This window comes from Gymnogyps californianus, chromosome 1 (genome assembly GCF_018139145.2).
Source record: "Gymnogyps californianus isolate 813 chromosome 1, ASM1813914v2, whole genome shotgun sequence".
Taxonomy (NCBI): Eukaryota; Metazoa; Chordata; class Aves; order Accipitriformes; family Cathartidae; genus Gymnogyps; species Gymnogyps californianus.
This window is the reverse complement of record NC_059471.1, coordinates 103,242,239-103,265,447: the sequence shown is the minus strand read 5'-3', so window position 1 is coordinate 103,265,447 and position 23,209 is coordinate 103,242,239. Positions and strand designations below refer to the sequence as shown.

Sequence of the window (23,209 nt, the reverse complement as noted above, 5' to 3'; positions counted from 1 at the left end):
CGCACAGCCAGCCCAGAGCTCCTCGCCTCCAGCCTCCCTGGGCAGCTGCCCACCTTTTGCCTAAAGCCAGACTTGGGTATGTTTTAATCTGATTAACTATGGCTTGGGAAGCCTGGACTGACACGGGGGAGACTGCGCATTGTTATCCATTACAATCGGCGTGGTAAAATCATGACGTTGCTCAGCTCTGACTTAAATTAGGAAGTTTTACCAAAGCAGCGATGTCAAGGAAAGGTGGTGTGGAAGGAGCACATGACTAATCAACACCCGTGCCAGCCAAAATCCGATTAGTGATGCAGCTAGACTACTCCAGCTGAAGGGACCAGAGGGGTATAGTTCTCCCAGCGAAGTGATAGAAGTGGAGTCGAGGCAGAAGCAAAGGCTAATGGACAGCTGCGTGGTGTAAAATTGGCTTGACATTTTTAAGGAGTAAAAGAAGAGCTTCAAAAGAGGTGGCAGCGTGTGCGCGGGGAGTGTTGTGCTAGCCAGCCCTCTAGTGGGAAACACAGCTTCACATGGGGCGGGAGTGTGATTGCAGCAAAGCTCTAAGCCGGTTTTTGTCAGGTGCAACCCCATCTTTACGGGAGGTTTTGCTGACATAGCTCGCATCTGTTAGGGTGCGCGCGATTTCTTTTTTCGAAGTATTAACTAACGCAACTACGCGGGCAAAACTTGAAAACGTAGATTAAGCTTAAAGATAAGTAGGGGTCCTTGATTACTTTCTTGCTGATACCATGCTAAAGATAGGTTTTAAGCTAAAAATGCTCCATGCCGTGAGGCATTTCAATGAATTAACTGTTTTATTAGATCGTCCACAGCATGAGCTGAAGGTTGCTAGCATCACTGACCGTTGGAAACTCAAAGCAGGGTAGCTCTGCCAGCTCCTTCTCATCTCCCATCCCTGCTCTCCCTCTCCGTGCGCCTCCTGTTTGCCAGTGCAGCCTCCAGCTAGGTGGAAGGGGGCTGGGCAGTGAAAATGGCAATAAACCCGTTTCTTCTCCCCCTCCACGAGGTGGGGAAGATGGGCAGGGAAACGACAGTTCCCCTGGACGCAGCCTGCGGCGGATGGGTGCCCAGGTCGCCTCCTTTCTCCCGGTCCACCAAGCCCCGGAGAGCATTTGGGGGATGCAGGCTGCGGGGGGGTGTGCTCGGCCAGGAACCCTGCGCTGCAAAACAGGAGGAGGAGGGGGAGGACAAGGACGCCGGCAGAGGAGAGCAGAGGGCCGGGAGGCATAAGACGGAGAAGCGGGTGGTGAACGAGGCGGGGAGCGGGGCCGGAGCCCGCCGGCGCCGCCGGAGCAGCGAGCGAGCGGGCGGGCGGGGCGGTCACGATCGCGTCGCGGTAGCACGTTTCCCCGACACGGGGGTGAGGAAGGCTCAGGCGTGCTCGGGAAGGAAGGTGGGGAAAAGCAGCACAAAAGATATTCTCGGCCAGCAATAAAACAGAGCCACACGCAGACAGAAGCCACGGCGCTGCCCGGGAGCCGGGACCCTTGGTTGAATTCCAGAGAGGGATGCGCTGCCACCCCCGGTTTGGGGTGCTCGGAGGGAGGGGGGAGGGAGGGGCCAGCGGGATTTGAAAACACCCAGGCTGCCGGGTTTGGATCGCATCTGCTCCCGCCGCGTGCGAGCGGATTAAATTACCGCAAATTCAAACTGAATGAGCCCTTTCCCCCTCCCTCCGCCGGTCCCTCCCTCCCCCGGTCCCCTCCTCCCCGCTCGGCGCGGCAGCCTCACGCCTGCAGCCGCTGCCGGCGCGGGGCAGAGGAGCAGCAGCAGCAGCAGCGCGGCGGCGGCGGCGGGCGGGAGGAGGGGAGGCGCCGGATCCAATGAGGGGCGGCAGCCCGGGGCACCGCGCCGCCGGCTCGCCCCAGCCCCAGCCCCAGCCCCGGCCCCCCGCCAGCCCCGCTCCGCCCCCCGGCCCCTCCGCCCCAGCCTGGCCGGCGGCGCTCTCCCCCGAGCAACTTTCCTGGCCGCCCGGTGACCGCCCCGCGGGCCGGGGGCAGGCGGCGCGGCAGGGGCAGCGGCAGCGGCAGGGCAGCGCCGGGCATGCCGGCGGCGGCGGGCGACGGGCTCCTGAGCGAGCCGCCGGCGGTGGCGGGCGGCGGCGGCGGCGGGGAGGCGCGGAAAGCGGCGGCGGGCGCGGAGGGCAGTTTCCTGGCCGCCTGGCTGAGCGCGGCGGCGGCGGCGCCGCGGGAGCGGCTCCGCGACTTCCAGCACACCAAGCGGGTCGGCAACTACCTGATCGGCAGGAAGCTGGGAGAGGGGTCCTTCGCCAAGGTCCGGGAGGGGCTGCATGTGCTCACCGGAGAGAAGGTACCGCGCCCGGACCGGGGGCGCCAGGCACCCCTCGGGTGGCTGCCGGCACCCCGGAGGCGGCGGGGGGGGGGTGCTGGCGGTGTGAGATGGGTGTGCTGGGTCTCTGCCGGCCGGGAGGATGAGCCCCCCCCCCCCCCCCCCCCCGGAGGAGACCGTCCCCCCCCGGGGGGCGCCGAGCCGGGGGTGGCGCGGGGCTCCCCTCGGCCCCCGTCTCCCAACTTCCCCGCAGCGCTGCCGCACGCCGCGGGCGTGAAAACGGCGCTGCCCCTTCGCGTACTGAGATTTCCGTGGCTGTAATTTTGCTTTCCCCTTGAAATACTTCCCCTTTGCATCCCCTTGACCTGATGGGGTTTTTTTGTTCCCTCCCCTCCCCCCCCCCCCCCCCCCCCCCCCCCCCCGTTTGTTTGCTTATTTGTTTGGTCAGAAATGTGTTTTTAATGGTCAGACTTGTATTGCTGAGGACCAGTCCCTGCGTGCAGCCTAGTCGCGATGTTTCGCGTGTAGGTACATACAGGTACTTCTTCCTCATCAAAGCGATGGGAGATGCTGCGTGTGTCTGCAGGAGGGGGTACAGTTCGGCCGTTAGAAGTTGTTGATATCACTGCACGGCAAAAGATGCGAGATGCACCCTGGATGTTTTTTTTTTTCCCAGGGTGCTGGTAAGAAAAGTCCACAGAGGGTCTCTGCTTTTTGTTTGTTATCCAGGACCCTTCGGTGGAGGCTTTTACATATCAATCAGGATATGTCACAACGTTAGAAAGAGTAGTAGGGGCTTGGCTGGATTGTAAACAGAGCAAGGACAAGCCCGCTAGGGACCCCCGATGAAGAGTTGTTGGAGCTATCTGACTTCTGCCTCTGTTTTATCAGATCCTTAACAGAGGGCTGCCCAAAGCGGGACGCCTTATTGTTACGGAAAGCTCCTTGGACCAGTGGGACTAAGTACAGTGTAATTTCCTCCAGCTCCAGCAGCACTTAAGTGTGCTGCTGTTAAGATTGCATCTTGGTAGCTTGCATTCCTGCACTCTTGGACGGTTTTTTTTTTTTTCTTTTTTCATTCCAGTAAATTTGTCACGGAGTGAAATTTAATATAGGGCTCTGAATTTCATCACAAGAAAAATGATAAGGTTAGTGATTATTATCATATAGGAATGCAAAAAAAAAAAAAAAGTAATTTTGCTCTCTTCTGTTACCAAGCATGTGCTTCTCCTTGGTAACAGATACATCCAATGATCCTCCAGTTGATAAAAGGCACATGCACACACACGTCCTTCCCACCTCCACATTTTTGGATTGCTACATTTATCTCAGTCTGTTAAGAGGGGAAAAAATAAAAAGACCCACCACACACCCCTCTGTCTCAGCTCCCAGGCCTGCTGCTTTTTTTTTTTTTCCCCTGTCAATGTTTTGAATAACACACGCTGTGACAAAGTGACAAGCAGAAACTCTAGGAGAATCACACTTCCTTCCTGCTGAGCTGCTGTGTCCGTCTTTGTGGACAGGCATGATGATCTCTGAGCTCCGTCTGACCTGATCTTGTACCATGGGATCAAAGGAAGCTATTGCTGTCGACTTCAGTGGATGAAAGATCAGTTGCATAGTTTCAAATTGACTAATCAAAGGTCCATCTTCCCAGAAAATCCACCTATTTAATTCCAGGTATTTATGGATAAGCAATTTGAGTTAATGGATAGGAGATAAGAGTAACTAATGATTTGCTTCAGGTGAGGTCCTATCTCAGCAAGGTTCCTCCCTCTAACCGGAGGGGTGAATGCTTTCCGTCCCACGCGTGACCCCACGTGAGAATTTCACCCCGAGTAGAGAGCTGATGGACACTCAGCTCTTCTGGGCATATTCCTCTGCCGAGTTTTCGCGTGGCCTCCAGCCAAAGGCAGCTGAAACGTGCCCAAACTGGCTCTGCCTCACAGCTGCCGGCAGCTCTGCCTACAGGGAGCCCACCATGGGCGACTGAGCTCTGCCTGTGATATGAGCAAGAGAAGAAAAACATCTGCTTACCCGGACTCCTTTCTTTCGGAGTGCAAGGCTGTGGCGGAGAGGAGGCTGAGGCTGGCAAGGGTGGGAATGGGATCGGGAGCGAAAGCGTGAGGCAGCGTGAGAGTGGGGACCGGCGGCAGCAGGTCATGGAAGGAGGTTCTGAGGGAAGAGGACATTTTACATAAGACATGGTTTATCTCCGTGGCAAAGTACTTCCACAGGAGCATCCTGATACATGAAGGGCCAGATCCGTTGATTAAGCTATACTTGTGCCTTCCGAGAAATCTCAGTGAACAGCGGACCAGGCGCTGGAGAGTTAGGTACAACAGTGGCAGCATCTGAGCCCAGGTGACACCGACGCTCAGCATAGATCTCCTCCGACATCAGGTGGCCAAAGTCAGGCTGGAGTTAACGGAGCTCTGAGAGACATGGCATCAGTAGCTGCATGTGACAGTTACCTTCTGTCATCTCTCCCTACCCACCTCCATCCCTAAACTTGTCTTGTCTCGGGGGGCAATCCCCCAAGAGCGACACCATGCTCCTCCAGAGGCTGGAAGAGAAGATTGCGCCGTAAGGGCCTGATGCTGGCCCTCCTTCTGTGGGGTCAGCCAGAAATTGGCCATGTATAGTCTTCCAGTCCATTCACTTGCAGAGGAAAAGTTAGTCTGCAGGAGTGTATACTTAATAAGCTCGCAAGTGGAGTTCAGCAAAGCAAAATGTGGAAACAAAGCCGTCTCCCGTGGACAGCTCGCTGGATCAGTGTAATTGCTGCATTTTTCTAAGCTGATGTTTTACGAGCCTATTATTCCAGGATTAGTGCCTGCATGTATTTTGAAAGCAAAAAAAAAAATATATTTGACATCTGATTTTTGTCTTTTAAAGCCGTTGTTGAGCAAGGGCATTGCCTAAATTTCAATAAAATTGCCATAATAGTGTAAAGTAGGGGTCTTACTACTAATGTCTGGTAGCTGTTTTGGCAGAGCCTGGGCCCTTATGGTCACTGAAATATCTAACTTTAGTAAGGGGGGCCCACACAGGTTTTGATTTGCAGCAGACTAGCAACTCTGGAGGAGTTAATGCGCATTATTGTTTCAGAAAATTGTGTGTTTAGAAATGAAATCTGTGGATTAATGAGTCCCCAGCTAGGCTCAGATCCATCGCACTGACACAATGCATTGTACAGAATCGAGGCAATGCGGACCAGATGCCAAAAATCTGCCATTACCTCACCCTGAAATTGCTAGAAGCTAAAGAGGTCTTCAAGAGAGCATGAGATGTTATATACTGTGGGCCAAACGCTAGTTACTTTACCAGCTGCTTTGAGGGCAGTTTGAGTGACCTGTGTGGGACGGGAATCAGCAGCTCCTACAAGCACCTAAGCACGAGAGGGTGAGCTAAGGTGAGATTTTTAAACCTTCCCTGTGAACGTCTTTGGCATTGGACTTTAAATCAGATCTTTTACGGTACTTCTTGCGGTTTATGTTGCCATAATGTCAGGCATGTTATTATTTTCTGGGCTTGAAAAATGTTTGGTAGTGCCTGATGCAATTAAGTGTATTTTAGCTGAGTGCAGGAGAATGTTGAACAGATTATTCTTTCCATTGCTTTTGAATAAAAATATCGCAGCCTATAATCTGACATTTTTGGGTAAAAGGCTGATTTGTCAGATCAGCTCAGGCAGTCTTTATTGCTAATCCTAAGGAAACATAGTTCCTCTATGAAGAGCAAGCCAATTTAGCTTTAAATTGTGGCTCTGAAACCCCGCTGAGTTAGCTGTATTCAGCTGACTTTGGGAGGCTGTGCACTATACGCTCTCGGATTGTTTCAAGCCTTCTGCTTGGGGCTCAGAAGGGTCAATCGCTGGGCGATGGGAGTCGGGCAAAGGCAGATATTGCAAGATAAGGATTTTTTGCATTTTTAGGCAGCTGAGCTTACGTTGCCATCACTGTGGTGGGGGTGGTATGAGGCTCTGTTAGTAGACTGAACAGATTGTGTTATCTGCTGTGGACCCCGATGAAATGTCCGAATAACTCCATACAGTGTTGCGGAGTGACAATGTATTGACGATATATTGACCCAAAGTTCTTATAAACAAACTTGAACTGAGATTACATATAACTACTTTTAGGTGTAAATCTTTAGCACTACGAAAAAGAGTCATTGAGGCAAATTGAAACATTTGATTTCTCATCCACCAAAAAATTTGTTTATCGTTTTCTTTAGCGCTATTGTTAAGCTTGAAAAAGGTACATTTTTAGTTACAGTTAGTCAAGTGGCTTTCTGCAACAGTGGGAAGCAGCAGCTAAAAATACAATTTACCAGTTTCTCCTATGAAGGCAAAGCAATTAATATTAAAAGTGGCCTTTTCACAGAAGAGTTCATATTCAGAATGCATTTCTGTATTAGAGGTAAAAAAAATAAAAAGAAGAGGTGTATTTGGGCACCCTGGAGGTGCTGGGGTGGGTAGGTGGGCAGAGCAGCCTCCCTGCAGAGAGCTGGAAATGCCTCTTTTGCCCCGGTAGGTCCCCCTCGAAGGAGGGAGGTGTTTGTTTCCAAAGGGCATCTGCACGGCTCTCGCCTGCTAGCGGCACATTGCGCTGCGTGCATTATGCAAAATTATACACCGGCGTAGCAGGTGCGTTTCTGTGCAAACTTTGTGCCCTGCCTTTGCCTTCTGAAGCGCTTTTCGATGAGCACGGGGGGAGCAGTGCAGCTCCCAGCCTTTTCGGTAGGTGTGGGGTGACTTGGGGCTGGGGCTGCCTGCTGGGGAGTCCATGTGAGATGCAGGTCGTACAGGTTACATGTCTGCTTTACATCAGCCAAGGCAGCCGACTCCTAAAATGCTTCCCGTGACTAGGCACAGGCTGTCAGTTTAAGCAGCGTTTATGTAAGTGAGAGTATAGAGAGGTCCGTATGCAGTGGTATTGGTCCCTGGCCTTGCACCTCACCTTTCCCATTGCAAGCCCCCTCCCACTGCAGACCCCTCCATCTTCTTCTCGGGTAGGATGGAGGAGGCAGCTCTCATCTCAGCCTGTCAGGACCTGTTACCCGAAGCAAAGGCTGGAGCAACTCGTTTTGCACAATTTCTATCTTCTAGCAACCGTTTAAGAGAATATAGGCAAGTGGACACAGAGAAATACAGACAAAAGTGGTGCCAGTAGACAACAGCAGATGTTACGGTGCCATATACACTTTCACATGTCACAGTGTTAATTTTGCCTTGAGTAAATTCACTGTTTTCCTGTATCTTCCACCATAGACTTCAGGGAATGGAGACTTTGTGGCCAAAGGCCTTTGGGTGTGTTGGCAGGTGAGATCTTGCCCTGTTAATGCCCGACCATGCCTTCCCCGGCAATATTGCTGCTCTTCATCTGGGAAACCAACACTGGTGGGGGCTTCCCATTGAGGGCTCCCGCACCAGGCCTTGTCATTGTCAACCTTGTCCGTATCTCAAGAAGCAGGGTTGCCCAAGTAGTAGTGCTGGCTTAAAACCTGGGAAATTTGGTATATACACATATATAGTTCTAGGATCTTTACCTTTGTCTGATTTCTGAGTTTTGGGGGCCATGAGTGTGTGTGTGGGATCACTTCCACTTTCAAACTGTCTTGCCAACCAAACAGGCCAGGAAGTTAACTTCATTGCAAGCAAAAGTTGAGTTTCTAAGGTGGGTGCTGGTCTTTCAGTTCAACCCTTTCCTTTTTTCTCCCCCAAATATTGCGAGGTTGCAGGTAAAACTGTGAAACTCGGAATGCCTTCATTGCTTTCAGGGGCTCAGAGGGTAAAGCCACAGGATTTTAATTTGAAATTTGATCTGTTATTTTATGTTCTTCCTCCAGTGATACTTGTATATCCGTTTCCTAGGTGCGTTTGTTCTCTCACTCTAAGTATTTAATTAGTAGTTCTCTTCTTACCTATTTCTCTACATATTTTTAAATTTTATCTCTATCCAAAAAAAAAAGCTTGTTTTGAAAAGTGCTTACTGCAAATCTGCATGGTGGCTTTCTCCCAGGATGCTGTTCACTTTTACTAACAGCTGCCAACTGTTGCGCCTGGATGATATGCCGCTCTTAATTATATGCACTAAGGGAATGAAATGAGGGTGTTTCTGCAGCCTGAATTTTGACATTTCCTTGCTTCTAAGTGTTTGCTTTCACAGCTTTGACACTATTCTTTTCACAGAGGTTTGTGTGTGTGTGTGTGTGTGTGCAGATGCATAATTTGTATTGAAGCTACTAAACATACGGTTTTGTTAACATACGATACTTCAGAAAATTATTTGAAGGACAGTGTCGTGGTTGCAATGGCATCAGTGAGGACTTGGCTAGAAGCAGGACCAGAAGATAGGTTGCTGTGTCAGCATGGCGTTCCCTGCTACGTGTTATGGAGCATGCAAGAATGTGAGCATAAGGCAGAATAAATGCCAAACTGCTGATGTGCACCTACCTGCTCAGTTTGCTATATGATCACCTGCTAACAGTTTGTTCATCTGGAGAATAACCAGTTGCATCAGGCACTTGTTATAAAGCCACGCTCTTCCCTCTAACCCTTTTCTATGTTGCACACTTGGCGTAAGTGCGAATAGGCTTTAATAGGCAAGAGAGCCTGTTCATTAATGCCGTCTGTCTTCCGGGAAGATTGCTTTAATATTTTCAGCTGTAGCTTGCAACTTGTTCTGCAATGAGCTGAATTCATGCACATGTGGCAGTTGCTTATCCTCTTGAGATAATCTGCTTTCAAGTTTACATTCAGCAGTTTTAAGGACGTCACTAACAGTGCATGTCAGCAATGTGCTGCTTTTCGTATAGACTGTTACAATTTTAGTGGCATCTGCGGGATTCAGGGAAGCCGAGTGTTTAGGTTGAATTGACACCAGGTGTAGTTCTTATCCGACGCTCACATCTGGATCCTTGTATTTGTTCTTGCAAGTTTTGTATTTTTAACATACTTAATGTTGCGTAAAGCTGTGTGCCTGGTTTTGTAGGTATGTGTTACTTACAAGTGTATTGGTAATTAAAACATGTCTTGCTTTCTACATCTTGCAGTTTGCAATATCTCCTTTTATACCAATGAGCTGGAGAATGCTACCGTAGCTTCATGCATTTCGGCGGATGTAACACATTAGGCGTCTTTGCCCCTCTGCCCCCATGAGTTATTTGTTTGCCTGCAGTCGGGAAAATGGAGATTATTAATGAGCAGCACTTACTCTTCACAAGGATATAACCCCAGAAGGAAAGCAGTCATGAGATGGTGCGACAAATCTTCTGGCAACTGAATTGTAATAGTCTGTCCAAAACCCAAGCTGTTGTGTTGTATGAACAATAATGTAAAATGGGCTGAACAATAATACAAAATGAGCTGAGAGTTTATGTGCTGACTACACTACTCTTCAAGGTTATGGAGAAGCATCTAAAACTGTTCAAAGCCAATGATTGGGTAGCTACCAGCCAGAAGAAGAATTACGTGGATTGATGTGTTGGTCCTCACCTAGCAGCATAGGATACAACCGAACCAAAGCAAACCAGTACTGGCTAGATTCAGACCATCTCGAGTACTCTTCTGCTTGCCATGTAGCCACACTTTGCATTACTTCAGGTTAGCTATTATTTTCAGGTAAGCTAAAGAGCCAAAAACCCAAACCTCTCGATTCTGTGGCTATGTGAAACTTCTTCTGCTGTGCTTCCCCGATGGGTTGTCTGGTGGCTGATCTCCAGGAGGGTACAAATCTAGTGCTGCCAGTGTCTTCAGTGGGGCTGATGGAGGTCGTGCTGATGAAGAGAACCAGGTAGATTTTTCCAGTAAGCTTTACTGGAGTAAGAGAGAAGCCACCATTACAAGCACGGCTCTGGGGCCCACGCTAGGGCGGAGGTACCTGTTTCTCAAGCTGATAAGGTGAATCCCTGCAAAACCTGTGTGTTGATCTGCGTTTAGGATTGGTGCTTGCAGGGAGCAGGATCAAACCTCATCCTCATGGAGAGAGTATGGGAGGAGTTACTGTGGTCCCCGAGGGAGGCCACCTGCAAAAAATGAACAGAAAGCTGGTGCTGCCCTCGAAGTTTCCTTTTCTGTCAATGCTTTGCTCCGCTGTTGCACTGCTGAGCTCTAGGTCCAACACCTTTAACGCTAGGCCCAACAGGGCTCTTCTCATTTGCAGTGCAAGATCAGTGCTACTAGTGCTATGAGAAAAATCACTGCAACAAAGAGAACTAAAAAAAGATAAGTTATATATAATAAAAATCCTTTGCTCTCTGCCTGTTGTGGAAGATTGTCATGGAAACATTTTTTTCAGAGAATAAATTTATTTTCTGTGAATGATGTCCGCAGACCTAAGGGAGAGAACATATTATTTATATATAAAAACTTTATTGGAGACACCTTTTTCTTGGCTCCCAACAGTTGTAAATGTTCTGTCTGCTGTGTTTTAAATCACTACAAAGGAGGGTATTACCTGGACCTCAAAAGCAGTGGCTCTTGGGTTTTTGTTTGGGTTTTTTTTTTTCTTCCTTAAAGCCAGAAGGCTATGTTGGTATTAAAGTGCTTTAAATCAGGGACACATAGTCTTCCCTAAGTCCAGTTATGCGTTTGATCACTAAAATGTGAAACAGGGATTATTTAATGGGAAACACATTACAAGTCCGTGATGAGGAAAATGGGAAGCGGCATGAGCCACCAGGTTTCTCCTGTAGGGATCGGTGTTGGAGGAACGTCATTTGGTATTGCTCCTCTGCTTTTGCTTCCCCACACGTAACCTGAGATCTTCATCCATCTCACTGTGACAGAAGTTTTCAGCATTAGGAAGGCAAGTTATGGTTTATCAGAAACAGCTGGATGGGATACAGTTCGCTTGTGACTGAGGCATCAACTGTGCCTTGCCATGCCTCAGCTCCGGTGGCTGCTTCTTGTCCTGACAGCCTATTAGGGCCATGTCTGGGTGGAGAGGACCTCTGTTTTCCAGCAGTTGTCACGCTGGCCGCCTCCGTGAGGGGTTGTGAGTAGCCACCAACTTCCGTCGATGTCAAATAAGGACCTTGCTGGTCTGAACGGGTTTTCCATCTGCCGCAGTGACTGCACATCAGGCTTCCTGTGTGCTTGTGTGACAGGCCCTGAAAAATGTCTTTCCCGTTAGCTGGTCATACCTTGAGCTCAAAGAGTTTTCACATTAAGTGCTGGGTGGTGTTTCAGCACATCAGTCTTACCTTATGAGCAGGGGTCAAAAAGCCCTTTTCTGAAAAACAGCTAATATTTGGAAAGTGATGCTTGATGAATATTTTACATGTCAATGGCAAGGCAAACCCAGCTGTCCCAGGCATTCAGAGACATGCTTTCTGCTTGCAGGGGATGTCTTCGGCCCGCAGGCTGGTTTTCACAAGCTTGTAGGGATTTCTTTTGGAACCTCGTTAGTGCATCCTCATGTATCTCTGCCTCTGGCTTTCTGCCGCCACTACTTCCATCAGTCTCTGCATAATCTCTCTTGACTTGTGTAGATATCTTTAGAGGCCAGGGAGGTAAAAATGTGCTCCTCTCCCTCGGGGGATGCAGTTATGGCTACCCCATTAATTAGTTGACCAGGAGAGCGGTGAAAGGTCACTGGAGTTGTTTTTTTTCTGCCAGAGGCAAGATAGATCCCCTCCGTGACCCACTCAAGACAAGCCATGTGTTCCTTCCCGTGGGTGGGGCTGTGCTGTAGCCACGCAGGTTCCTGCTTCCCAGGCGGTGCTCTGACTCTGGGGCATCCGTGCATTGTACAAATTCTGCTGCTTTGGACATATAGCACCAAGGAAGAATGTAATTCGTGGAGGTTTCTGGTCAGAGTGGCCGGGTAGGGGCAAAATTATGGCATCCTCCTTGGCTCAAAACCATCTCCTGCTGGTCCCTGTGCTCTGAAGGTCTGGCCATTTCAGGTGGTAGAGACGCTAACAGATAAGAACATGTCTTTCACTTGTTTGAAAAGGGAGTGAAGCAGAAGATGAGAGGGAAACAGGGAAGCTGGCTTTATGGAAACAGCGGTGCAGAAGCATGTCCAGGAGGTGATAACAATAGTTGCCCGTGAAGTATGGCATGAAGTTACCCATAAATATGACATGAAGTAAAAAGCACATTGAAGAGAAATATGGCTGAGGACGGTTCTCCTCCAGTGAAGCTGAGCTGCTCTGTGGGAACGGACTACATCAGACAAGGCATTAGTCGTGTGTTAAATCAGCAATTGCCTCCGCTCTGTTTCCTTCCTTCCTGACGGAATTAAGAGGAAAAGGGAGGAAGAGCTGCAGAAACATGGGGGATGCCGTACTGCGTGGAAGGGCACTAAGGTAGAGCATGAGGAAGCCCTGAGGAGTCCGTGCACGCAGCCTTGCAATACTGACAGTCTTAAAACCTTCATGAGGTCTGCCCGCGCTCTTAGCATAGCAGGAGCAACCCCATAGTATGTCCTTACAAACACCAGTGCCTCGACACATCAAAACTCTGTCTCCCCATGGAAACACTAATTTGACTGTGCCGATACAATCAGCAGGAGAGCCGTGGGTGAGTTGGGCTGTCTGCAGCAGCATCAATATTTGCATGACTCCTCGTGACACTTCATGTCTTCTGCGCTGGGGAGCTCCAGCAAGGATGTCAGAGAGAGCTTGTAAAATTTACATCCCTTGATGTGACTGCTGACGGCTCCCAGAGCATCATGCCTAGATCAACCCCCGTCCTTCTGTGTCGTGCCTTGTCCCCCGCTGCTCTCTGCAGGGACAGGAGACTCTTCGCATATGTACAGGCACCAAAGCCCAAAGGGATCACAGCAATCATACGGCCTGACTTCCTATAGAAGATGAGCCCCGGTATTCTCTTCAGGAGTATCTGTATCAATGTTTTGTTCAGCTATTGCATACTTTTAAGGGGGGGGGGGAAATTCAAGATCTACATTCATCTCTGTAAGATAAGATGTTTCTATCAGTACCTCACTGCACCTAAAAAAACATGGATCATGTTTATAGCCTGAGTTTGCCCAATTTACCTTTTGGGAAGTTAATTTTTATTAGATTAAAGAGCTTTCTGTAATCAGAAATCATTTTCTCGTGTAGGTACTTGCAGAAAATCATCAAGTCAGTGCTTAACATTCTCCTAATTAAATATTTTGAGCTTCAGTCAGTTACTATGACAAACAGTTCTTGGACCTCAGACTGTTCCTGAAGCTCTTTTCAGAACTCTTTCCAAATTTTTAACATTGTTTTTTAATTACTGGCACCAGAACTGGATACAGTAATCTAATAATAGTCCCCAGTAGTGCCTTGGACAGGTGTAATTAATACCTTTTCTTACTTTAACAAATACATCCTGCTTATGCTTTTAGGGATTATGTTTAAGTTGGTTGTGGCATCAAGAGGGCTTATGTTCATTTGCTTATCTAAAGTACTCCTGAATCCTTTTCTGCATTGCTGGATACTGTCGTCTTTGGGTTGTAGGTAATGGTAAGATTTTCTTTTTATCCCCTGGCGATTTGATTCTTTCCGTTCAAGCTACCTTGAATCTGAAGTATATGAGTGAGCATACTCAGAACTACTTTCTTATTTAGAAGAGTTTATATTTCTTTGGGGGCTGATTTCAAGCTTTCCTGACTGTGTCTAGTCTGCCAACAGAGTGAGTGGCCTCCTGCCTACTGAGACATTTATCCTGTACTCGTCTCTACAGCAGCTGGTTTTACATATTGCTTAGCTCAAAACTCTTGGCTTACGCTGTCAGAGTCTCAGAAGAAAGGAGAATACTTTAACAGAAGTGACGCCTCTCTACCTTTTTTGATTGCTGATTTTACTAATGTCAGAGCAAATACAAAAGAAAAACTATATATTCAGCTGTCCCACAAAGAGCAGATGCAAAAGCTATCAAAGACCAAACATAGCCGCTCAAGTGTGAAGCAAAGAGATGATCTTGTTTAACGTAAAACCTCAATGCATCTCTAATTGTATAGCTACTGAGCAGCCTTTTCACAGTGCATATATGTGCACATGCATGCACACGTTTAACTCAACCTCTGTACCCCCTATTGCATTCGTAGCAAGCATACAGGGCAAATATAAAAGGTATCAGATGGCCATCACTGAATGGTTGTCCTTTTCTATCCTTGATAAATAGGACAGGCCTATTGTGGAAGAGTCTGCCTTTAGACAGTGCTGTGTGTTTGGATGATTGCTGGCTTCCTTGGAGTGAATGGCTAAGCTGTAAGCAGAATAGTTAGCAAGTGCGTACCTTCTTGTGATACTTCCAGAAATGCTCTGCGGTTTTCTTTGAAAGCAGTTCTTGAAAGGTGAATAGGATGCTAACATTTGTTAGGGAACTGGGAAGCCAAGCAGGATAGCTGAAGGGAGTCCCACCAAAAATGTCACCCTGGGAGCCTCTTCAGACAGGTTGAATTGGGTGGTATGGGCTGCAAGGTGATTTGGCAAATGCCTAACGTTAAGCATGTTACCTTTCTTACAGTTTCGTTGTGTTTAGTCCCATGGTGAAAGTTACATTTGTGTTTCTGTGATGGTGTCTAGACTCATCTGTGTCTGACAGTCCTAACGGAAGAGCTGTGATTTCTCTCTGTCCTGAGTGGGACATGTGTGGTCCTTTATGAAGGTGTACAGTTTATTGATTTCTGGTATGCATTTGCTTGGATGATCCTTTTCTTTAATGCTTTATTTCTTAAGATATTGGAACTTGCTATATAAAAAAAATGTTCCTTTGCTGTACTGTAAAATTTGCTAAGCTGTAACAGCTAAAAGAAAGAATAAATGCTACCCAATGAATGAAGTTGGCATTTTCCAATCTTTGGATTCAGTTGTGAAAAGCTGGTTCGTTGCCCAAACTGAGATACCCTTGGAGGGATTGCTTTGAGGACTGTGCTGACAACTGTGCAGGCTTCAAAGTTAGGTCTGTTTAATATGATTTGAATTGGCCACCCAAAACCACCAGCCGGTTTTGAAAACTAAGCTCAGATATTGTGGTGAGAACAGTGGTAAATACAAAGCAAGCTACAAGTGATGCCAGACAGCTATCGCTGAAAGGAAGGAAGAAAAGAAATTGAATTCATTGTGTGAGCCTTCTTGAGCACTTCAAAAAAAGAGCTGGAGATGGGCTTGCACTAATGATGGCTGTAAAATACCTATATGATCTGGCTCTTTGTCTCATTCTCCTGGCCAAGCTTAAACCAGACAGTAAAGGTTTGTGGGTTTAGGTGCGGAAGTCCAAGTCTCGGGCCTTCCCATTGACTGTCCCTCCAGCTGCACCCTGTAGCTCGCGGCTCTGAACTTCATCTGAATGGTCAGGGTGCACCATGCCTCTCATGGCCCAGGACGGTGCTGAGAGTCAGCACTGCTGCCTGGCTTGGCATCATCTCCAGCAGGTCTGCCAGAAGTAGACTCTGGCAAAAAAAGACGGCGGGGGGAGGGAGGGGGAGGTAAGGAAAAAAAATAAAAAAGGCAGGAGGGTTGTCCCTCCAGTAGTTGAATAGTCCCTCCAATAGTTGAAGTTGCTTCTCTTGTGCTATGTTGGTCTCCTGGCCAAATCCCACAGTGCTTGCTGGATTCTTATTCAAACCAGTTTCCTCTCAATTCAGCTGGAGCTCCCTTTGGCAGAGGTCTGCAGGAACTGCCTTCCTCTTATTTAAAGTTAGGAGAGAATTTGCAGAAGGAAACAATTCAAGTGGTTGGGTAAGTGGGGAAAACTCTTTAAAAGTCCTCAAAATGTCATACCCTGATTTTGCAAGGTCACATGCAATCTTCTGTTCTCTGTAAAGTTAAACATGTTATAACATTATTTGCCAGGCTGGGGCCATTACTATGAAACTGTTCTAGATGTTATTGCAAGCGTCTGACGTGAGTATTGTTCAAGACCTCTTGACTTTGACTCTGCAAACAGGCCATTGAGAAAACCCGTTTTATGGCAAACAGGAAGGCTTGCTGCCATTGAGGTGCATCCTTCTGCCAAGAGAGAGCCTGTGCAAAGACATCTGATCTGGCTAGCAAGAAACCCTAGGCTGAACTCAGACCTGGGTTCCCCGAGTGCTAACGTATCGTGTGACTGAAGTCACTGCTGGTCATATGGTTGTTACTTGGTTTTTATTCAGGTGGAATCATGATGTCTCTTAACTGATCGAAGCTTGAAATTCACCAGGGAAAGCTAGTAGAGGGATAGATGGCTTTACTGTAAAACCATGGCTTGAATAAAGCTCTTTGCAGCTTGGGGAGGGGGGAACAACCAACCAACCAACAGAAACCTGATTGCCTTCCATCAATTTTGTATGTAGTTGAAAACAGGTTCTACAGCAGGCTTGGATTCCCCCTCCCCCCCAATATTATTATGGTTTTGTGTTCAGCTTCATACTGGTATCCAACATTTGGTTTCTCATCAGCAGTACACTGCAGGCATACCATGCCTTGAATTTCTTGTTGAAGCACAACAGAAGTTGAAAAATACGAGTTTTCAAAGCAGACTTCCAGCACCAAGGAGTATTTATGGAGGGCTGGTCCGAAGGAAAAAAAAAAAAAAAAAAAGTCTCTCAGACTGAGCCGCAGTCTGACGAAACGACGCTGCTGCAGAGCAGTCAGGCAACGATCTAAATAGACCTTTGCATGTCCACTGGGTAAGCAAACATCTTTCCCTCACTAACAAAAGCACTACTTCTTGACCCGTGATTTTTCCAAGTGTCATTGGTGGGGTTATAAATAGCCGGCAGAAGAGGAGGGGGAGAAGATGACTTTGACTTCTTCCCAGTGAGCACCTGGAGGTTCCTCCTGCCTGGCGCAGCAGACCCGTCACCAGCTCCATGAGCTCGGCATGCTGTCAGGGCGCAGATCTGGGGAGCTGCCTGACGCAAAATGTGCCTCTTGCATGGACATACGGACGCTACGCTGGAGCATGCTTAGGATGTGTGTGAGCCACCTTGCATGCTTTGTTGCAGTTTCATGTGTCGAGGCATGACTGTTCACAAAGAGGATGCAAAATGTGTTTTCTCTGCATGCAGCAGTGATCTAGCAACCGAAGCCCTGGCTCCCAGATTTCTCCAGGCAACGTTTGGTCCTTTAAACTGTCTCTTCTTGCTTTTTCTCAGGGCCTTGCTGTGACTGTTTTTGTGCAGTTTGGTGCCAGTCAGCTCCACCCCTCCGCCTCTCTCTTGCAGATTCACAAACCCTCCTAAAACACTAGCTGGCAAAAATCCTCCGCCCGTGTGTGTCAAACGCATGCCTTTGTTTGGGTGGTGACACGTGCCTGTATTTGCTGATGGTGTTTTAGCTGCTTGGTGCTGTAAGCGATGTCACCATCTCCTCCAAGGATCTGTGGAGAAGAGTGGTGCTTGCACTTCCCCCTCACCTCCACTTCAGTAGGCTTTAGCCCAACCTGAACTATTTTAGTGCGACGATGGAGAGAAGCAGCAATTGCTCATATGATGTGTCACACCATAAACTTCAGGAAAGTAATTCATTCCAACAGTGTAATTCTAGGACTCGGGAACCAAAAATATGGCCTATTACTCATCTTTGTATCTCATAACACAGAATAACCTAAACCATTTATTTATTTACACAGCAAAGGTTTAGCCAAAAGCAAAATGTTGAATGTCAAGAGCCACTGTTGCTACATATTCAGAGTAAAGTACACTTGCTTTATAATTTATTTTTTTATTTCTGTGCCAATATCGGCCAAGAATTCAAGTCAGGAGATAGATAGGCATGATGCAGAGACAAAGAGCCCCTACTTGAAACTTGGGAGAGCAAAACTGAATAATTGGGATGTCTTGAGCAGGCTATGAAAGCTCAAATGTGTTTATTTTATGGTTATCTAACATCCACAGTATTTTCTCTACTGAATGCTTTTTCCTTCTGCATGAATGAAATTTTCAGGTGTATGCACACACATCTACACCGTACAGAAGGCTGGGTATATTAAATGCGTCGGGGCACATTCGTTCTTCACTTACCTTGGTCTAACTCTGGATGAACTCAAAATCAGGGATATTTAGCTAAGTCAACCCTGGAGTAACTGAGTGCAGAGTGATCCCTAGATTTCCTCTCTATGCTTCAGAGTAAATTGTAAATCAGAGGAAAATCCAAGAAACCCAAACAAGCAAAAAAAACCCCACAGGAGCTCTGCCTGAGAGTGCTGACCCCTTTGCACAAACCTTGTACCATGGAATGCATTTCATTTAGGAAAGCAAAGTGATCCTACAAGAAAGCAAAAGCAAAAAGAACTGCAGTGCAAGGGAAAGGGCATTGACGAGGTAGACAGGAGAATAAGTGAAAGGAGTAGTAAGAAAGGAAGACCCAGGAGGAACGGAGAGGAACAAGAGCTAGAAGCTATTATGGAGAACATCCATATGAAAGTTGATAGGCTGCTTGTGTGTTTTGGTCAACTACATTTTTTTTTTCTTTAGATATATAGAGGTTTCTTTAAAGGCCCTGGCTTTTGAATAGTCCCTGAGACGGAGACGGGGGGCATCTGTCTGAGATATTTCCGGGGTGCCCTGTGCTGCAGCACAGACCTAGGAGAGCATGCAAGGTCCCACGCGCGTCTGTCCCAGGAGCAAGCAGTATTGCCCTGAAGCTAGTTTCCTGCCTGGTGTGGGAGATGCAAGTCTGCCATAGCCTTACCTGGTGTTTTACTCATCTCTTTCCCCTGTGCAAAGCTGTTGCTGAAACAATTGTTGTTTCCACCTTTGTCAGCTCTGTCAGCCGTGCTGGTGGATCTCTTGGACCCGATGCAAGGGGCCTTCAAGGGGGAAAGGGAGCTCAGAGTCAAGGCTGGGTCTGAAAGCAGCTTTGCTTGTCTACTGGGATAGATAGGGTGCCTGACCAAGTATCTGTCAAAATCAAGGAGAAAGTTTGTCCTTAAGGCACAGAAAGCTAATTCTTTGTGATAGTGAAAAAGTCATCAAGTAGTCACATAGCTGGGTCTGTCTCCTGGGTTCAGGTGGTTGCCCCTGTCTCCACAGCCATGCTCAGCCTGGGCAGCAGATGTGCACACGTGTAGTAAAGTGCACTTTTTTGGTCAATGAATTGGGGATGACTTACCAATATGGATAACAGATTACTGCTCCATAGTGTTAATACTCCATGTTTTGTATCCTGCAGCTGTGGAAAATATCAGCTTGCCTTTTTTTTTTTTTTTTTTTATTCTTGCAAATTATATTGTGCTGCCAGCAAACAATCTGGCATCTCATGTTTCTGTAACCCATGAATTTGTTTGTCCTCACCAGAATAACTTCTGTGCTTTGCTGTCTACATAATCTATGCAAGCCTCTGTGTTCTCAGTTCTATCTCATTAGATGGAAGAACATACTAATTTAAGACTGTTTCTTTGGTGAATCACCTGAGGCTTTCAAAAACGGTGAAGTTAAGCTCTGATTTACCTATTGTTTTATCTTATGACTAAATGATCTTTCTTTAATGTGACTAGTCAGGAACGTAGCTTCCAGGTGTTTATGGTCCTGATGCTGCTCTGGGCTTCACCCAGGCAGCTGTCTCGTGTGTGGTGATCAGCCTTATCTCTTTATCAAGGGTATTTCATCAGAACTATCTTTTAGCAGCAGAAATGTATCCAACTAATAAGGTGCTCAGCAATATTGACTTCTGGCTTTTCGGACAGACTAATGAAGCCCCAGCTCCTGTAGTTTTATTCTTCAATTCCTCTGCTGAGAAAACTTGACCTTGATTCAAGGCATTCATGTCAAAGGGTATGGATCTATTTTTGTTGTCATATTTCCAGACCATATTTTTTGTGGCTTTTGTTCTCTAAAGGAAAACTGAAATGTTCGCTAATTTAACCTTTCCTTTGCTTGCAGAAAAAATAAAGGTATGGCTAGTCAGACTGGGAGCTGTCATGTGCTTGATGTGTGCTTGGCACTTTCTCAAGCTAGGAAGGTGGCCAGATATGTTTTGAATAAGTTTGTCTCCCTGTTGCCAAAGCCCACCAGCCTGCAGTGCTGTGGATTGTCGCGATGTAGCTGGCCATAGTTGAAAGTGAGTTTGCTGTGAGCAGCTAGTTCATCAGCCGTGAGGAGGGATGTTGTATGAGCTGGAGACGGAAGGAAGCCTCTTGGGCTTGTGCTGTTGTCTGCGTGTTAAGGCTAGGGTAAATAAAACTCTGAGGTTTTCCCAACATCTGTTATTCCTTCTCATTGTAGGAGTAAGGTAATGCGGGAGATCCTCCAAGGCCAAATCAAGGCAGACCGCAAAGGTGCGGGCGCAGCATCTTTGTGCCTCTGTCTGGGGGGGCAGATGTGGAATTTTCTGTGCATTTTGTTGGACCTGTACCCATGCAAACAAGACACTTTTGCATCGTGTAAAATTCAGTGTCACGCAGCAATACCAAGCGCTGTGTTTGCACCCCTCTCATCCTGACAAACAAGCAGCTGTCACTTGGGTAATGATGGGCGAGCTGCGGGGTCCAGGTGTGTGCAGTGAAGGACTTCCTAAGTTGCAGAGCTCTGAGGAAATGAGGAGCCCAGGAGGAAGATTTCATGGTGCCTTCTGTTGCTCAGTGTCCTGGTTTTGGCTGTGATAGAGTTATTTTTCTTCCTAGTAGCTGGTATAGTGTTACGTTTTGGATTTAGTATGAGAATAATGTTGATAACACACTGATGTTTTTAGCTGTTGCTAAGTAGTGTTTATACTAAGTCAAGGACTTTTCAGCTTCTCATGCCCAGCCAGCAAGAAGGCTGGAGGGGCACAAGGAGTTGGGAGGGGACACAGCCGGGACAGCTGACCCAGACTGGCCAAAGGAATATTCCATACTGCATGACGTCATGCCCAATATATAAACTGGGGCGAGTTGGCTGGGAGGGGCGGATCACTGCTTGGGAACTAACTGGGCATCGGTCGGCAGGTGGTGAGCAATTGCATTGTGCATCACTTGTTTTGTATATTCTAATTCTTTTAGTATTACTATTGTCATTTTATTATTATTATCATTATTATTATTTTCTTCCTTTCTGTCCTATTAAACTGCCTTTATCTCAACCCACGAGTTTTACTTTTTTTCGATTCTCTCCCCCATCCCACTGAGGATGGGGAGTGAGCGAGCGGCTGCATGATGCTTAGCTGCTGGCTGGGGTTAAACCACAACACTCAGCCTGGCACAAGCTGTTAAATCTTTGTCTGGTGCAGATGACCTGGAAGTCTGCAGCACCCAATCTAAATAAGAAATCTCAATAAATAAATAAGTGTCTATAACTTTCAGGCGGAAAAAGGCAGATACTTTTATTGCAGCTATTTACTGAATCCATTAAAACAATAAAAGGAACCAGATTCTTTAGGCGTAGAACAGAGTGATATCCTAGCCGTTCCCATCCTTTTGTTCTCGTGTGGCGTTCTGCACCAGCAATGCGAAGGAAAGCACTTGGATAGGCGCTAGCATGTGCTGTGTCATAGATTGTGGTACAGAGTCTCCTTAGTTTTGTTATGTGCTTTCATGATGGGCTTCAGTTGACTTGGACAGCTGTGAGCAGGTGTGCCACTGAGAACTTGCATTAAAAAAAAAAGTTTTGCCTTCTTGGATTTTGCAGAGTTGCTCGGTTCTAGAAGTCACAAGGGGATCATCTTTCATGTACATTTTAAAAGAGGAAAAAGAAATGTGCCAAGAGACTGGTACCAAAATAATTTTGTTTTTCATAGTATGTTTTTATTCTGTTTAATCATGCAAAACTAACACTTGGCTATAGTTTAAGAAACTTGTCATGGAAGCATATCATCTCAAGTTGTATATCCAAAGCCAGGAAAGGCCAAAAATGACACTTAAAACTTGTAAACACCAGCCTGAAGACTTTCTGGGAAAATAGATAAGTAATAGATAAGTGCTGAGCATTAAGTGTGCTAAGTGTTTGCGTATGGTTAATGAGATTGTCTCCTCTCCTTTGTTACCTATTTCCTTGCAATAACTTTTGTCTGTCATCGTACAAGGCGATAAAGAAATTGTCTGTGGGGTTGGAAAAAAAGCTATTTCTCTGACCTGGGCAGTTGTGCCTGAAACCATGGTGTATCAGTTGAGACTGACATCCTTTTGATTTTTTTTTTTTTTTTGAGGTTGTTTACACAAGGTTAAAGCATTAAATCATTGGTGTGACTGCTAACAACCCCCTCTCCTCTGTTTTTTCATTAGGTGGCAGTGAAAGTAATTGACAAGAAAAGAGCCAAAAAGGACACCTATGTCACGAAGAATCTGCGACGGGAAGGGCAGATCCAGCAAATGATCCGCCACCCGAATATTGCTCAGCTGCTGGATATACTGGAAACTGAAAACAGCTACTACCTTGTCATGGAGCTGTGCCCTGGTGGCAACTTGATGCACAAGATCTATGAGAAAAAAAGACTTGAGGAGCATGAAGCGCGCAAATATATCCGGCAGCTTATCCTGGCAGTTGAACATCTTCACCGGGCAGGAGTAGTTCACAGGTAATCTTAAAAACCCTCTCTGGTAAAATTTATCTCAGAGCTTCTAAGTGGTATTTTGGCATTTATTTGTATAGTAAGGAGACTTCCTTATAAAAACGTATTCCTGACAGCTTTTTTGGCTAATCTTCATGATATTGTTTGGATGGTCATATTTCAGACATCAGAAAGTATCTGCAGAAAGCACTTAAGTAAGTGTGTAGCTTCGGGTGAGCACACAGGAGCCATGCTGACTCCATGTCCTTAAAGATAAGCCTGTGCTTTGCAAAAGTAGGGCTCTTGCCTTGCAAGTAGCACTATTTTGCCTCTTCAAAGCTCTGTACCATCATTAACTAATGAATCATTTCACTGTTTCTTTGGGGAGGTGGTTGTGTCTGTTGTTTTACTGGTGGAAATACAGCGGTATAGGGAGATGAACTGACTTGCCCAAAGCCTCACAATGACACAGCGGGGACGAAGCCTGAATGGGACCACGGAAGTCCCTTGCTTCTGCTTC

General features: G+C 46.9%; 1 protein-coding gene across 1 annotated transcript in view; it reads left to right on the top strand.

Annotated features, from left to right (window-relative positions):
- Nucleotides 1–2,049: 2,049 nt before the first annotated feature.
- HUNK (hormonally up-regulated Neu-associated kinase) overlaps nucleotides 2,050–23,209 on the top strand; it is a 57,530-nt gene continuing 36,370 nt past the window's right edge. The window contains exons 1-2 of the mRNA XM_050913227.1: nucleotides 2,050–2,316; nucleotides 22,424–22,716. Coding sequence (XP_050769184.1) covers nucleotides 2,050–2,316; nucleotides 22,424–22,716 — 560 coding nt within the window. The remainder of the gene's footprint in view (nucleotides 2,317–22,423; nucleotides 22,717–23,209) is intronic.